This window comes from Stegostoma tigrinum, chromosome 27 (genome assembly GCF_030684315.1).
Source record: "Stegostoma tigrinum isolate sSteTig4 chromosome 27, sSteTig4.hap1, whole genome shotgun sequence".
NCBI classification, from domain to species: domain Eukaryota; kingdom Metazoa; phylum Chordata; class Chondrichthyes; order Orectolobiformes; family Stegostomatidae; genus Stegostoma; species Stegostoma tigrinum.
The window spans coordinates 17664794-17683106 of NC_081380.1; the positions used below are offsets into that span (position 1 = coordinate 17664794).

Genomic DNA, 18313 nt, shown 5'->3' on the forward strand with positions numbered 1-18313 from the left:
GATTCACAGGAGCCTGATAATCACGTTTCCAGGGACAAAGATAAAGGAGTGAGACAATATGTCAATCCTGATGGCTGTGGTCATTAAAAAGATAGAAAGCGCTTAGACAATGTTACTGCACCTGACACTTTGAGCACAAGGGTTTCAAGGAGTAGTAAGGCGTAAAGTCTCACTCATTAAAGATGGTTGGGTCCAGAGGATTAGTAAGTGGTTTACATAACTTTACAGGTTTATAGTTTCCTTCTTGAAATAACCATTTTATGTCCGTCATAGAAAAGGCCTTGAAAAGCATTTCGAAGTTTCAACAGGTTAACATTTGGAAAACTTTTTCCATTTAATTGGAGAATGCTAAAGGAGGTCACATAAGGGAGGTGATGGACTCATAATATTATCACTAGACTATTAATTAACAAACCCAGGTAATGTTCTGGAGATAACGAAGTGTGAAACTGGAGGAACACAGCAGGCGAGGCAGCATCAGAGGAGCAGGAAAGTTGACATTTTGGGTTGGGACCCTTCTTCAGACTCTCTTTTCTGAAGAAGAGTCTTGACCCGAAACGTCAGCTTTCCTGTTCCTCTAATGCTGCCTGGCCTGCTGTGTCCCTCCAGCTTCACACTGTGTTAGCTGACTCCAGCATCTGCAGTTCTTGCTTTCTTAATGTCCTGGAGACCTGGGTTTGACTGTCACCATGGCAGAGGGTGGAACTTGAATTCAACTTTAAAATTGTCTAATGACGACTATGAAACCACTGTCAATGACAGGAAAAAACCCATCCAGTTGGCTAATGCCCTTTTAGGGTAGGAAATCTGACATCCTTACCTGATCTGGCCTACATATGATTCCAGACTCTCAGCAATATGATTGACTCACCTGCCCTGTGGCCAGTTAGGAATGGACAATGAATACTGGCCTAGCCAGCAACACCCATGTCCTGTGAATGATTTGAAAAAACATTCACGTCCCTGCTAGAGTTTGTCATAGACCATACCAGTACCGTCCTAGTGGATGGGACAACAAATGGTATTAGAAATTTGGATTTTCACAAAGCTTTTGGTGAGGTTTTACATGAACAGTTAATGGGTAAAGTAATGGGTAATGGATCATGGGGTAAAAATGATTCCAGTTTGAGGGTGCAGATTTCTGCTCAGCCTTACATTAGCAGAGAACCTGTGTACAAATGTAAAGAGGTTACACTATTGCTATAAATGGAGTTGATCTCAGCTCGAGTCCTGGATGCAATTCCATTGATTTTATCAGTTCCATAAAAGCCAGAAACTAACCCTGGAATATTCAGTAATAGCACAAGAATCATACAGACTGTGATCACTCATATTGAAATGTGCAATACTGATGTATAACTTCTTAGTAGCCTATATTTCCCATTGTGTTCCCCCTACCATCAACCCTTTCAATTTTACTCTGCAGTAATTTCATGATGGATGTGACAGGGAGAGAAATAGAGCAGAGATTGATAACGCCAATTCCCAACCAGTTTATTCCTGCTAGATGCATTTTAACAAGGAAATATTGATATGATGCCATCCGATTTCTCATTTTCATGAGTTTTCATCACAGCACTTTTATTTTTTTGGAATGCTGAAGGGAAATTTGGTTTGCAGAGACGAGCCTGCCTGGTTATTGCTGCAGGTGAAACGTATTTTACTTTTGCATTTGCTTCCTGTTTTTCCATTCTTGATTAGTTGGCATTTTCCTTCACTTCCCTCTTTACTTTTAAGACAACAAAGAATGGGTTTTTCCCTCAGGATTTCCACTCCATCATTGCTTGTTGCAACAGGAAGAGAAACAGTTTCAGGGTTCTATGCGAATATGGTATCCAGTTGCCAACACCCCACCCACCAGAGCACCCTTGTGGAATCAGTCCTACCTGTTTTTAAGTGACAAGGAATGCATGAGGAAGGTTAATTTTTCGTCAGCTGTCAGAACTGCCATGCTTCAAACCAGTCTGCAGCCCACTTCTACCTAATCCACCAGTGACTGTTATCTCCAGCTCCCTTCACATCTGTAATAATGTGATTTCATACCAGCTGCTGTGCACATCTGTAACGGCCAAACATTATGCGCAGATGTGTATCGAGCAATGCACAGCTTGTTGTTCTTTGGAACAAGTAATTTTGTCATTCTGCCATTGACAACTGGTGCCAACTTGATAGTGCACTGGAATTCTATTGATTTTTCAAAGTCCAGTGATTGTTTCAACTCTAGATTAATCATTGCTTCTCCTACATGCTGTTCAAGTGTTAGTAACTGTCAGAAAGGGTTTGGGGTAGACCTAGTCTAAAAACAGACATGTCCCAATATGTACTATGTGTAGACAGCCTGACCTCACGTTGTTCTACACCACAGACATAGCAGAGAGGAGAGCACTCGTTGCATTCTCTGGTTGTTCCTCTGGTACCAAGCACTGATCTGAGGGAAAGGAGAGGGAAGGGTTATATGGAAAGCAGTGAAGCACTGGCTGCAACTGAGTGGCAAATCCATCCACACAACAACAGACAACTTTGTCCACCCTAGGGGTTAAAGACTTCTACATTAGTCTCAATCTCCATGGAAGAAGCAATGGCTCCCTTAAGAATGCTGTAGGATGATTTCTACGAGAGATGTTTCCGAAGTTGTTGTATGTGGACTAAAGTGCTTGGCACTGTTCCAAGGGTCCCGATTATGCATAGCACTGACAGATGAACTAACAAAGGGGTGACAGTGACGTATTGCTAATGTCACTAGTATCCAGAGGTCCAGGCTAATACTGTGAGTCATGGGTTCAAATGTCACCCTGGCACTTAATGGAGGTTGAAAGCTGGTCTCATTATTGGTGACCATGACCATGATTATAGTTAAGGGAAGGAAATCTGTCACCATTAATTGGTCTGGCCGACATGTGGCTCTAGACCTGCAGCAATGTGGTTGACTCTCAGAAATAGTCATGGTCTAATAAGCCACGCAAGTCAAGGGCAGTTGGGGATGGGCAGCGAATGCTGACTACCCAGTGATGACCACATTGCATGAAAGACCACTTAAGGACTCAGCTCACTGCCATCGGGACTAATCCGACTGCAGATGGGCCTCCCACAGTGTTGTTGTGGACAGTAACTAAAACTGTGCAGGTAGGGTAGGCGGCACATTCTGAAGGGCAGGCCTGTTGAGAAACATGCCCCTACCCATATTGCTGACCAATCTCAACCCACTCTGACCACAAAGCCCACGTGGTGAAATGCCCCATCCCCACATTTCTTATGTGGGATTCTTCACCAGGTAACACCCCTGAGACTTCAACATCTTTCCACCCACAGAGTGGGAAATACTGAGGGCTACATTACACATTGAGTATGTATTACACCATAGCATTTGAGAGACAGCAAGTTCCTGGCTCGGACTCTGTCAAGTTCTGAATATTTTGTTTTCTGCTGCAGGTTTCTTGTGCTGTATTTTTGCATGCTGAGCTTCATCTGGTTGTTTTCTTCCCTTCCCACAGAAAAAGATCTTTATAGGAATTTGCATTGCAATAGTACTGTTGGTTATCATCATTGTTCTGGCTGTGTATCTCAGTTAATGCTCCAAATCAACAGAATCATCCTGATTGAAACTAAAGCTGGGCTTTTGTTCCACCATCATCATGCAGCACTCTTGTGGAATGGAGAGACGGCAAGACATCATTACTGGGCATTTCCATTTTGTTTTGTCAAACATCTATCATGAGGTGATGTTCGTAGCCACCGAGATCATTACTCAGATTTCAGTTCCACCCTCCAGTCCGGACTTTTTGTTTTGGCATCTCTGTAAGCTGAAGAACAACATCAGGACTCATGCTGCTGTTTCTCCTCTATTATTTATTGATTATTCTTCTTTGAGAAACGTTATAAGAATGAACGTCGCCTTAATAGGCCATGGTCTCAACAACTTACTGATCGACTGAATCCAGCTGACCTTCTACTGTAATCAGGTTTTTTTATCATTTCTAATCAATCTCTTCCTTTGCTTCTCTCTTCTCTCCTCCTTTCTCCCCTCTGTTTTCCTCATCCTCCCTCCCTTTTTTTCTCTTTCTCTCTCTCTCCCCATCTCTCTCCATTCCCTCTTAGATTTATCCCCTGAGTGTGTAAAATCCACACAATTTCAGTTAGATACTTACCCCAATGCAAAGATAAAATGAACACTAATACAGATCAACGTGACTAACCTGTAAAGAAGCTCCACTGATCTGAATAATACAAACTGAGCTTCCATTCCTACTGTTATCCACCTTCAAACGGAAACAAAGCAGGGTTAACAAATGCTACGTGGAAGAACAGGGAAGTGCAGTTAGAACAGATACCTCCACATGAAGGCTTACAAACACATTGGGACATTTGATCTCCCCTTTTTTAATATTTTACATTCCTAGAAAGACAAAAGGGTAAACCTGTAACTAGAGTCATAGAGGCTACAGCATTTTGGCCCAATTTGCCCATGCTGCCCAGCTTTCAAGTTAAAGTAGCCCCATTTGCCTGAGTTTGACCCATACCCTCCATAACAATCCCATCCATGAACCTGCATAAATCTTTTTTAAATGAGAAAAATGTACTCACTTCCACCAATACCTCTGGCAGCCTGTTCAGGCCATTCGCCACCCTCTGTGTAGGAAAAAAAAAATTCCCCCTTTTGGACCTTTTTGTATCTCTCCCCTCTCTCTTTAAACCTATTCCCTCTAGTTTTAGACTCCCCTACCAAGGGAAAAAGCTTTTGGCTATCCCCCTTATCTGTGTCTCTTGCAATTTTATAGATTTCTATAAGGTCACCCCTTAATCTCTTATGCTCCAGGGAAAATATCCCAGCCTATCCAACTTTTCCTGATCCTGCAAACCTCCCAGTCCATGTATGTAATCCCTATAGTGTGGAAGCAGGCCTTTCAGCCTGTTGAGTCCACACCAACCCTCTGAAGAGCAGCCCACTCAGCCTATCCCTGTAAACCTGCATTTACCATTGCCAATCCGCCTGATCTGCAGATTTTGGATTGTGGGAGGAAACTGGACTACCCTGGGGAAACCTACACAAACACAAGGAGAACATGCAAACTCCACATGGACAGTTGCCCAAGGTTAGAATTGAACCCATGTCCCTGGTGCTGTGAGGCAGCAGTACTAACCACTGTGTGACATCCTGGTAAATCTTTTCTGCACTCTTTCTAGTTTAATATCCTTTCTATATTAAGGTGATCAGAATTGCATGCAGTAGTCCAAGTGTGACCTCACCAACATCTTTTACAGCTGCGACAGGAGGTCCCAACTCCTCTACGTAGTACTCTGACTGATGAAAACAAGCATGCCAAAAGCTTTTTTCACTAGCATATCTACCTGTCACTCCAATTTCAAGGAGATATGAATGTTTACTCCTAGATCTCTTTGTTTCAAAACATTCCCCTGGGCCCTGACATTGACTGTGTAACTCCAACCCTGGTTTGCCCCTCCAAAAAACATCTTACGTTTATCTGAATTAAGCTCTATCTGCCATTCCTCAGCCCAGTTGGCACAGTTGATGAAGATCTTGCTACATTCTCAGATAACTTACCTTGCTGTCCACTATACCACCAAGGTTGGTGTCATCCATTAAGTCACTAACCATACCTCCTACATTCTCAGAACAAAATAATTCAGAATGAAAAATATGTTTAACAACAAGAACAAATACAAATACACAGTAGGAGTATGTGCAGGAAAAGTGCAACACATGTGGATCCAGATACACATGACTATGCAAACATGGTTACATAGGTAGAATTTATGGAACATAAAGCTGTTCTGTTAACTGCACCTGCATTTAAAAGGAAGTTCCCCTGACCTTTTGCAATGATTTTTTAAAGTTATGAGCCCATGTTATAAGTCTAACAACCAGTGAGTTTACATATTCCTTACTTGCCAAATCAAGCCTCCATTAGACTCCCCGTAATTTTCAAGGCAGTAACTAAAAATTGCTCACTTTCTTCAGTTTCTCCTCAAAACTGAAATATCTTGTTGCTCGAATAATCCGTTTTGCCTTTGAAATGTTCCTAAAATACAACAGCAGAAAGCATTTTTTGGTTAGCACAATAGGATGGCACTCACTCATGACTTTGAAGAAAGTTGCCCAGAATAATTTAGTGTGTTCTGCAGTGTCAATTTCCCCTAATCTGATGCAGCTTTCAACTTGACATCAATAGAGAATTTGTTGTTTCCTCGGTCCTTGAAGTCAGCAAAGAGGCTGAAAAGCCATTTAGGTTGAGAATTCTGACTGACAACAAGATGAGGAAATTAAAAGTCACAAATTATATTTCAGCTTTCATTGACAGCAAAATAAAGATGGGAACATTCACATACAATTAAAGTTAAACCTGGAATATCAACTTTAATAAAAAGAAAATAAATTATTTTAAAAATCTATTGGTTTTCTTTTAAATAAAGGAAATGGAACTTGTGAAATTAGCTTTTCACTACCAGAGAGCTTATTCAGGAGTAGATATGCTTAAAAGTGCCAATTAAAATCTTGGTTTACACCTCATTTGACATTGTCAGTTTCAATGAATTTACAATTGAAACAGTTCATTGGTAGTTGAAGTTTACACCAACACACTCATTTTGTGGTGAATGCATTTGTGATGACTGCAGCAGCACGCCCTGTGTAGCTTTTAATCTTTAACTGTGTGTCTGTAGCTCACCAAAAATTGCTGTCAGTTTTAAACATTGACTACCACTGCTGGTAGTTTTGTCATCATTGCAACCTTAAACACTTCCTTGGTACTACTCAATTTCCATCATTAAAACTCTGGGCTTGGCTATAGGGTGCAATATCAAAATTACCAAGGCAACTGAGTGATTTCAATTGGATGTAGACAGGATAATAGATTGGGAAGATAGATATCAGCTAAAGTTAATGTGGATAAATGTTAAGTGATTCAGTTTTTGAAGTAAGAATAGAGGACAAAAGGACTCTATGTTGAGTAGAGCAATGGATGGAATTCACATGTAGAAATCTTTAAAATTGAAAGGAACAATTGACAAGACTGTAAAAGAAAATCTTTCTAAATTTGGTGCAAGAATAAAAGAGGTAATGCTAAATTGATGCAATTCATTAGCCAGGTAGGAGATGGAATAATGGGTGTAGTGAAGTCTAGGAGATACAGATTCTCTCACCAATTCCACCTTATCTAAAGACGTTGAGTTGCATGAGTACTTCACAAGAAAATAGAAGCAGGGGGAGAAGGCCATTCAGTCTTTCAAGCCTGCCCCACTATTCAACACGATGATGCCTAATCTGCACCAGGCTTCAACTCCTCTTTCATGCCACCTCCTCATTGCTGTCAACTCTTTGATATTTCAGAAATGCACCTACATCCTCTTTAAACGCTTGCGGTGATCTAGCCTCCATGACTCTGGGTTAGACAGTTTCAGATATTCAGTACCCTCTTAAAGAAGAGGGTTTCGTTGTGATCATCTTTTCTAACTGCGTTACTGTTTGTTCCTTAATAATGGACTCCAACAAGTTTTCCAATGACAGGTATGAAAATCTTGGTAGATATTTTCAACCCCTCCAAATACAGCACCCTGAGGAGAATTATAGAGCCCCCTACCATAATGCTGACCTTTATGACCTAACACTAACCCAGGCAATGCATTTACTGACCCATAACCAACCAAATGAAGAGTTACTTTTACACAGCAAAATATGGCTATAATGGGTAAGGCCTGTAATTTTATTCATTGTGTGCCATAACAGCGGGGATTGGAATAATTGTTCTGTTTTGCAATTGGATATATACCGCATTGTTACAGAATTAGCATGCATTGAATTAGTTTAATGAGGCTATTAACATAGTATTGTACTTAAGCGGTAAGAGTAAACTCATTTTAGAAACAAAAACAATACTATTACTCTTTAAATCATTGCTACACGAACAAGGAACCCTTTAAGTGTTGGAACCCCTTTTCCCATCTCCACCAGTAACAGAGATGTCACTGACCACATTGAACCACTGGGATGAATTTCTATTCCAAAATGGACAGAATGGCCCTGGTCACATTGCCTCTCCCCATACAGCTTTCTGCCACTGAAGAATACCACCCACATTCTGTTCCCAATCCCAGACAAAAAAAAAAGTGGGCAGCAGTCCCTCTCCATGGTAAACCCAGTGAGATGCGGGATTTGGGAGAAGTCTTTGGTCAGGTCAGAAGGTAAACGAGGTGAATTAATATATACATATACAGGGTAGTTGGGCAGGTGCTGTGATGTCAGGCAAAGAGGGTGTGATGGGGTCTTTTCAGGTGATCGAGAGGGAACTGGTCAGGTGATCTGGGGTAGTCCTTGATCAGACCGAGGACCAGTAGAATTGCATTGGGGGGTTTAATTGGGTCTGGTCGGGTGAGATGTTGGGTGTTTGGGTAGGGATGATGCTGCTTGGAGCTAGTTGATGGTCAGTGCGAGGCAGTTAGGTGAGGTCATTGGGAGGGGCTAATCAGGAGGTATAGGGTGGTCTGAAGGTAGCTAGTGGGTTGTCATGGTGAGTAATTGAGCACAGCTGGGGAAGTAATCGAGTGGTGGGACTGTAGTCAGATATGCGATAAGTTGGAAGAATATTTTGGTGTTGAGGGGTAGTTAATTGGCCCAGGTGTACATCAGATTAAGGCTAGTTGGGTCAGGTCAGGATATTGCAAGTGGTCCAGGGATAATCAGGATGTGATTTAAGAGATCAAATGTGGGGCTAATTTGAGCTATTTTGGCTAGCTATTGAATTAGGTAAGGCATTAAACTGACTAACATTTCTTATTGAACTCAGAGTTGGAGACGTTTGTGGGTATCCCAAGCAGCAGATGTCGGTCCATTGGAAGTTTAAACTTGCTGGGCATTTTCCCCACGTCTGTGTGTCAGGACATCCACAAGGTCGTACAACTCCCTCTGTACATCCCATCTCCAATTATCTCGAGACTGGACAATTTATGTCATTGAGTTCCATTGCTATTGAATGTGTAGAATAGTCTGCCAATGCAATACCAGTCATTGTGCACCTGTGCCCAAGATGAATCTCTGGATCAGTGTTCCATTTGACTGAAAATCCACACCTCTGCCCATTACGTGTGGATAATGTGATCATTCTGCAGATGAATTCTCCCTTCTTTATCTTATTCTGTTTTTTTTTGCATCTTCATTACAACTGTCACTTTATCTCCATCCACTTATGAAGAACTCGCTCACTGTTTTTCCTTGATTGTATATTTTATCGCTGCTTTGCTATTGTTTGACTGAATGTAATATTTCGAAAACATTTTTCATGCAACTCATTACAGCACATGCAGGTGGTGAACAGTCACACACTCTTGAGGGAAACAGTTGAATATTTCTTATAGACCAGTACTAAACTCCACAGCAACAACTCTGTAGGCATCAAGGATAAAGGGAGATCAGGTTTGAAAGGTGGGCCACAATTTTAGGGGTAAAGTGGGCAAAATGAATATTGTTTTTCACGATACCATGTAGTGCCTGATGATAAGGGTCATATTGAAGAAGAGCAACACACAATCACACCCAACACACTCATACCACACAATGCACACACAGCAAATAAAACATGCACAATACATACCTCTTGAGTAGTAGTATGATAAGATACTAATGATGCAAAATTGAGCTCAGCTAGGCCATGAATGCCAGCATCCAAATTTTCAAACTAACTTTGTTTCTCAAATCTATAAAATATTCAGGCCTAGCCAGTATATCAGTCAGCAACCAGTTAATAAAATCAAAGCTTTACAAAAACAATGCATTGAGTTCTAAACTGTAAAGGTACAAACTGGACAAACTCTTTGCTTTGCCCTTTATTTCATGTAAGTGTTAATATGAAGAGTTTGTAAAGAGTGGGATTTTCATGTCAGATGTTCATTAAGGCGAGACATTCTAGCATAGGGTGCAGAAGGGGGAAGGGTCTTTGAAGTGAGTCAGTTTCTACTGGAAGCGGTTGGGTAATGGGCAGAGGGTTCTACAATGTATATGGCATTTGGAATATGATAGTTTGACATTTGTGGTGGGTTGGTAACATGATGCTTTTAATGAGAGGCTGTGCAGTAGGGGTGATTTGTAACAGAGGGGTATTTATGTTGTGAGATGAATTTGTAACATTGGGAGGTTGTTAATGTTGGAGGTGTTTGTAATGTGTTTGAAAGTGTTGGTACATTTCATAAAGCCAGTTTATTAATGTAAAGGGAAGATTTTAATCTTTGTTCATCTTCCATTCTGTAAAGATCCTGTTCATTAATTGTAAAATAAAATCACCAGAACTAACTATTTCTCCTCTTCTTCCTGTCATGCTGCTTGGATGTGGGGCCTGCAGAAGAAGATTATGATCATTATATGCTGTGTGGTGCTGGGGGTCGTCATCGCCTCCACAGTTGGGGGAATATTCGGATTTTGAAAAACACAAAATAGGAGAGAATCTACCAATGTGATGTGGGCAGTTCAGCCACTTTGTGAGAATGAAGTGACTTTCACTCAGTAACACTGAGAAAGGTTTCTCTGCATGACTATCTAGCATTACTTCCTTTACTGGTCCTGCTCTTTCTGGCTGTTAAGGTATGGTAACATTTATTTTTTTTCTTTAATTTCTTTTTCAATGATGCGCTGTTTGCCATAAACACATGAAAATTTGGCCCTGGAAAAAAAACTCTTCACATTTAAAGGGATTGATCTTAACCCATTGATTGCCAAAGCCAAAGAAAGCCCAGTTAACACCAACAAACACAGCGGCTGGAGTCAACATTTTATAAGACACTGATCACAAAAAGGCAATATCTTTTTTAGAAACTCAAATTAGTGTGCACAAGTTTTCAAATCTTGCCAAGGTTGGAAGAATGCAGTGATCCGACATCTCATCAACATAATGGTAACCCACCGGACCAGGCTGAAGACCATGATCCCAACAACCTGTATTGTGGAAATTCTTATCTTTATAACATTTGCATAGATGGAGGCATGATCTGGTCTGAAAATGTTCTGCTTTAAGTGTAAAACTTGATGTTTGTTACTGTGGGCGAGGACTTGCCAGACTGTCTTTGAAGCCTCTCTTCTGATCTCAGCCTTATTCCTTAGCTAATTACAGTAATTTTTCATTCACTGTCATTTCTTCATGTGACGAAGAATCACTGATGAAGATTCTCTCAAGTGGTGCTATCGCTGCCTGTGATGTTAGAGAAAAGGCTGACAAGATCTGAAGAGTATCTTTAAAGGATTCGCTTTTTAAACAAAAAAAAGTGAAATGAGAATGGAACAATTCAACTAAGTTGTCATCGGTATATTTTATGTATTCTGCTCTGGTAAAAACAAAATCAGGAACTGGGCCGGTGAACCAATTACAGTTCTACCAGTCAAAAAATAAATTCTTTCGGCTTACTCCAAGTGGAAGCGGAACCTTTGGAAAATATACATTTCACATCCATCTCTAACTTTATATAAGGTACCCTCAGTAAGGAGCAGTTTCCATCTCCTATTTAACCTATGACCTAAACAGAGAAGAAGCTCTCATTTAACATCCATAAAGGGCTTGTATTAGGAGATTTGCACCTTGGTCTTTAGTTTTACAATCAGAATTCTACTTTATTTTAACCCCATGTGACATGAATCTTGTATTCTGGCTGTTTTACAAGTATTTCCCACTTGTGCAGTTTTACCAAGAATACACTGGTCCTTACCAGACGCCAGCATTGCCATTGTGCAGTCCTGGGCAGCTAGGTATCCAAGGGCTTTAAAGAGCAGTTAGTCAAGGCTTGCCTCTGTGCACTTGGGTATGACAGCTCCTTTGGGTTGTTGAGGTGATGTCAGTCTGTATGTGATGCAGCAAGCTCTGTTGCCAAATTTCTTCCAGTCTTAGTAAAAGTACATTTTATTTATGCAATTTATGTATGGAAAAAAAGTAACCAGATTTTTAAAATTCCAGCTTTTTGTTGTCTATTCCAGCAGTGGTGATGCAAGAAGGCTTCCTACGCAGGGCGCTGACATGGTGCCATGAACCAATTCACTAGAAGCCCCTGATCACTTATGTGTACTTCACAGTTTTTATGTTTTAAAGTTCCATTTATAGCTACCCAGTTCAATCAATTTAGTTACATGACCTCAAATCTCAGTATTTTGCACATTTGAGTTATTTCAAAATCTGCACTTTTTTCTATGTTTTTACCATAATTATAAATTTACTGAATTTCTCCTTCTCTGTTTAATTGTTACATTCCCCTCTTTCATGCCTTATTACATTTAGTTATAAACACTTTCCTTTAGAGTTCATTATCAACTGATAAAGAATATTGAGGCACAGATCTGTATTAACGGTGCTGTTGCCTTCACCTTACATCATGTAGCTTGAAAGCAGTAAAGTGGTACTCAGAGTGGCTATTGGAGCAGGAAACCTGGCAGATTTTCCATTCTTAGTACAGTGATGCAGAATGCTTCTTTCACTGGCTGGCTAAAATCTGTTAACTCGGCTTAAACCAGCATTTGTACCTGGGGACCTTCCAAGTGTGAATGGCATGTTTATCCATTACGCTAGCCAACTGATCCATTGGGCAGCTTCAAGTAAGTAGAAAGAAGCTAGTAAAAACTTTAAAGGAAATAAGATACAGGATGAAACTGGAACATGCTAATAAGACTGGAGTGTGTGAAGAAGAGAAAGATTAAACAAAAAATTCCCCAGTTTCCTACTGGGGATAAATTGAAAGGTCACATACTAAAACCGTCATTGTTAAGTTGCCTTGTGTTCGATTTCAGAAGCTATAAATACCAGGAACGGTCTGACTGATGCATGTAGTACTGTGTACTTCTTCAAGCAAAATCAGTGTTATCTGCAACAGCACAGTTTGCATTATTCACAGAGATTAATGTGAGACTTTACACATAATAACTGAGAAACCTCAACTGCACATACAATCTTTTTCTCGTTCCCATTTAGGAGTCTATGCCAGAAATATAATTACACCTGCCTACCGATGAGTAGGTCTTGCAGAGAGACTGCACTGGATGTAATATTTAGTAAACTTATTATTTGGTACAAATATTTTGAGTATCTCCTGATCTTTCAGAAGTTCAGCCTCTGGTAAACGTGCTGAGTCTGTTCCGTGCTTCAGTGTGCAAAACAGTGTTAGTGCATGAGCAACAAAAACAAAGTTGCTGGAAAAACTCAGCAGGTCTGGCAGCATCTGTGAAGGAGAAAATAGTTAACGTTTCGGGTCCGGTGACCCTTCCTCAGAACTGTTCTGCGGAAGGGTCACTGGACCCGAAATATTAACTCTGTTTCTTTCCTTCACAGATGCTGCTAGACCTCCTGAGCTTTTCCAGCAACTTTGTTTTTGTTCCTGATTTACAGCATCTGCAGTTTTTTCAGTTTTTATTTAGTGCCATGAGCTTATTGCAACATTCTTCCAAATAAGTGGAAAGATATATACTTGAGAAGTAAATGCAGGCCCTTAACTAAAGGTAGCAAGTTCCATGTCACATCAGTTGAGAGATGGATGGCTGTTGTGTGGGTCGGTAGAAACTAAACAGAGCGCTGGTCTCTTCCTCCAAACGCCTGGGCGGGGGTGGGGAGAAGATGACACCTGACTCATATGTCAGGAGAGATATATAAACAGAAAATTATAGGAATACTCATTACTCCAAACCCTTAGAGTCATTAACCACAAATATTAACTCAGTGAGTCCCTAGATGTAGGTGTTTGCAGACCTGCTGACTGTTCCCAGCATTTTTCTGTTTTAAGATTGATAGCATCTGCAGTATTTTGCCGTTGTTTATTCAAAGCAGGAGGTGACATAGAAACAGAAATTGCTGGAAGGACTCAGCAGGTCTGGCAGCTTCTGTGGAGAAAAAGCACAGTTAATGTTAATGAACATTCTCCATTCCAAAGAAGGATCACTGAATTTGAAACATTAATTCTGCTTTCTTCCACAAGTGCTGCCAGACCCACTGAGTTTCTCCAGCAATTTCTGGTTTTGTTTCAGATTTCCAGCATCACAGTTCTTTGTTTAAATATGTGTTGTAGTGTTGAAGAGTCAAAAACAGTTAAACTGTGGCATTGAGTGTGATTCTAAATGTCAGACAGAGTAAACAGAAAGAACAGGCACTGCAATATAATCTGAGTTTGGAGTGGAATGGGGATTGAAATAGTGGAAAATTTTACGAATAAGGATGTGTAATGTGTGTAAGAAGGTTAGAACATTAATTGACTTTCAGTTACTCAACAATAACCTTAAAATCAATGAAGGAAGAAAATAAGCACTTGGTTCTAGAAATGGTACAAATTTGTCTCTCTCTCTCTCCCTCTGTATCTGTTCGACTAATAGGTCTTACCCTTTATAAAAACTTTAGCAATTATCCAGGAATGATATCAAACAGTGCAATGGCTTTATCCGAAAGAAAATAAAGGAACTCAAGGAAGTATTTAAAGACAATAATGAACAACAAAGTACAAGCAGGTCTCCAAAATTAATGCTGTCAATTGCAGGTCAGCAAATAACAAGATCTATTCAGGGGTGAATTAGGGCAGACTAGCACAATTGGTTAGAATAAGGCAGAGACATTGAATGCATTATTCATGTTGCAAAAGGAAGACAAATTCCAGTAAAGGATAACAGTTAATGATAACAAACATAGGAATCATAAATAACGGTGTTTCATCTCCAGATCATCGGAGACTGGGCATATGACTAAAGATGCACATCAGACCCTGCCGGGATTTTAATGCATTGACCTATGTGGGAATTGTCCCAGATGTTTGAACTTTGAGTGGGTAACTCTTCTACTCTCTAGGACCCTCTAACTCTAATATGTTTAACTGAGTCAGAGTTAGAGACTTTAGACAATTTTGCATTCTTATTGAATAGTTACACAGCAAATCTTAGAAAGTATTTAGTCTAACTCCTAGACAATTCCAGAACTGACATCCAAATCACTCACGCTAACATCCTGAATATACAACTCCACACTCTCCCTGAATCCATGACCGCTCCTAACTGCTAGACTACATTTCCATGACGCCATGAAAACAACCTCTGCTTACCTCCACTCCATCCAACCAGCCCACCAATCCTCAACTCTGTCCATTATCCTGCCTAACTCTGCCTCGATCTGATTTTCCCCATACCCCGACTCAACCTGACCATGACTATCTACTCCAGGTCACCCGATGACAACACCCAGCAAACCCAAGTATTCTATGGTGCCCCCAATCACCTGTACCTCCCGACTACGCATGTGCCTCCCCCCCCAACATCTCAACTAACCCACAACTGGACCTGACCACCACCTCCAGACCCTGATAACCCTACGTTGTCTCAACCACCTACCCACCTTATTTTCCTCACCCACCTACATCACTAATCAGTACATGACTAACTGACTGATTAATGGCTGACTTTGACATCTACATTTACTGATATTGGTTTTGGTTTCTTTTAATGCTGTATCTCTCCTAGCCTTGCACTTTTCGCCAACTTCACTCCTAACTCTTGCGTCCTCCCTCCCTTTCTCTTTTCCTTTTTTTGTCTTCCTCTTTATAATCTGGCAAGTGTACTGCTCACACTGGAACACCAAGAAAAGAAAAACCTTCTACCCACCTACTCACCCAGTCTTATTTTCCTCCAACTCTGCCTTGTTGGAGTTCTCCAAGTAATGCTGCACTTGAATTGCTGGGAAAGTGAAACTCAAAATTCCCAGAAGAAGTGAGGAACTGTTTCAGGTGAGGTGGATTCTCAATTGGAGATCTGACAACGATTCCCATTTCCTAGTATATCCAGATGCACATGATATAGAGGAAATGTAAGAAATAAACAGTTTCAAAACTTCCGGGCTAGATAGAAAGCATTAGTGAGAACTTGGAATTAAAATGAGGCAATTGTTAACATTTCAGATGACATTTTTCAGGGTTCCAAAATACCAGGAAGTCTCCATAATTGTAAATGTAGTTCAGTATTCAAGAAAGGAGTAAGATTCAATCACAAGCCAGTTATTCTAACATCCATTATGGAGAAATTGTTTTGAGAGCACCCTAAAGATACAATAAATGAACACTTTACGAATATAGATTACACAAAGTACAGTACTAATTCAGAAGTAATGGCTTTAAAATCCATCTGGATTTCTGCAGGGGCAAATAAACAGGAGAACAAAGATTTTGAAAAGGTAATTGATAAGTCCTTCACTGGGTCTTGATAGAAAATTGAAGGTTAATTAAATAGAGGATGATTTAAGTGGTTTGAAAATTGGATTTTTAATAATAGTGTCAATAAATGATGAACATTCTGTTCAGAGAGTAACCAGTATACCTCTTTGATATATACTCTTCAGTATATACTCATTTCTGAAGAAGGGTCAAGGCCCGAAATGTCAGCTTTCCTACTCCCCTGATGCTGCTTGGCCTGCTCTGTTCATCCAGCTCTACATCTTGTTATCTCTTTGAGAATCTGTTCTTGGACTTCTGGTATTTGTGAATGGTGCCCAATTCTATGGTTCGAAAGGAGAGAGATTATTTTCAAGAAGGTTTAATCAAGTTTACAGCTGGTCTGAGATTTGACAAGATGATTTTGTATCAAGTACTGAAACCAGCAAGAGATAAAGTAAACATATTTAAAACAAGACAGGGTTTCGGCCATAGCATATCAAGCTCCAAACATTAATAGAGGGTGGAGAATTTCAAGAAGGATAACATGAATGGAAAATTCTTCCATGGCAGAAGATGAAAGTATCTGAGGATGATCATTGAATGTACTGCGAAAGCATTTAGTCATTGAGGTAGCAGTTAATATTGGCTGTTAGCTGAAAACTCTTCAATTTCAAGTCAGAAAGTTTGGCAGATGAATGGTAGTGCATATCCTTGAGCATGGATTTAATTTTGATAACCCTACATGACAAAGGATATATATGTCTCATTGTTCAGAGCACAGTGGCCAGAGTGATTTGATGCCTTACATGAGGCTACGAAGCAATGTTCAAGCAATATAGTGGATAATACTGAGGAAATTCAAGGTTCCAGTCTTGTAATGAAAGGCATAGTTAAAGTTGATATCAACAATATATTCAGCACAGACAAACAGCACAGAAACGAAGGGCAGAGAAAGGAAAGTTGCACAATCCATTTATATTCCTTTCAGCCATAGGATTTTCTTTTGTTTATTTTCATATTGAACTATGAAACCGATTTCAACGTAAAAAGGTCTTTCTAAATCTGATTGTGTTATTCTTTGTTATTTATTCTGCATCCCACTTTGGTATTATCTGCAAACCTATAGATTGGTTTAAATATACAGTAAGCTGAACTAATAATTTACAATTCTTATTGGAATTGGAATTGGTATTGGTGCTATTTTGTAGCTATGTGACTTCTTTATGTCTGGATTTTAGTTTCTCACTGTCACTTTGAAGTGCATGTGTACTTAGCCACTGTTCTAATTTTATTTTCATATAAATCTTAATTATTCTTTGAAATGCTGTCAAAAAAATTGTGTCCACTATTTTGCTTTGCTTCTCCTATCACTAACTAAAGTCATTATTATATCTCAAGTATTAACTTCCATCCCTACTTAACTCCTTCATTTTGCATTAATACACGTTGACTGTAATTAAGTTCAGCACTAGATGCATTAACATAATGTAATGGCCCAAGGTGCTTCACTGGATCATTTTAAATATTTGAACTAATGACTAAAAGCTTGGTTAAAAAAAAGTAGGTCTTATCAAATGTTTTAGAGGAAGAAAATTTGATAGAAAGCCGGAGATGTGGAGGGAGGAAATTTCAGTGCTTGAAGCTTAGGCAACTGAAGCTATAACATCCAAGGTGGATCAGTTATAATAATAAACGTACAAATCACCAGAATTCAAGGAAGATAAACACCTCAGAGAGTTGTGGGGTTGATGAAGATTACAGAGTCAGGGGGCAGGCAAAAATATGAAGGAATTTGAAAACAAGGATGAAAATTTTAAAGTCAAGGTGTTGCCTACCTGAGAGCCAGTGTAGGTCAGAGAGCATTGTGTTGACAAGGGCCTTGTTGTGAGTTAAGACACAGGCAACCAAATTTTGGCTGACCTCAAGTTTATGCTTTCAATTTGTTCTTTACAGATGTTTTCACTTTTCTGAGGTATATTTCAAATTGACAGTTATTTTTCCGTTTTTAAGACCCTGTGCATTTCCTTAGACTGCTCTGTGAGAGTCTGTTATTTCTTATAATTCATCATTCTTTCAGGATGTGTTAGATTTGCAGGTGCTTTAGTCCTTTAACGGGGAACCTGAGAAGATCTTGAGAGACACAACCATTCCCAGTTAC

At 39.9% G+C, this 18313-nt stretch overlaps 1 protein-coding gene across 5 annotated transcripts in view; it reads left to right on the forward strand.

Annotated features, from left to right (window-relative positions):
* Nucleotides 1-13125, forward strand: part of LOC125464552 (syntaxin-1A) — a 226901-nt gene extending 213776 nt beyond the window's left edge. For 2 of the 5 annotated variants that reach the window (XM_048557055.2, XM_048557054.2), the window contains exon 10: nucleotides 3639-10288. In XM_048557055.2, coding sequence (XP_048413012.1) covers nucleotides 3639-3932 — 294 coding nt within the window. In that variant the 3' untranslated portion in view covers nucleotides 3933-10288. Of the gene's footprint in view, nucleotides 1-3491; nucleotides 10289-10346 lie in introns of those variants that run through there. The other 3 variants (XM_048557059.1, XM_048557057.1, XM_048557056.2) reach the window with 2 other exon arrangements.
* Nucleotides 13126-18313: the final 5188 nt, after the last annotated feature.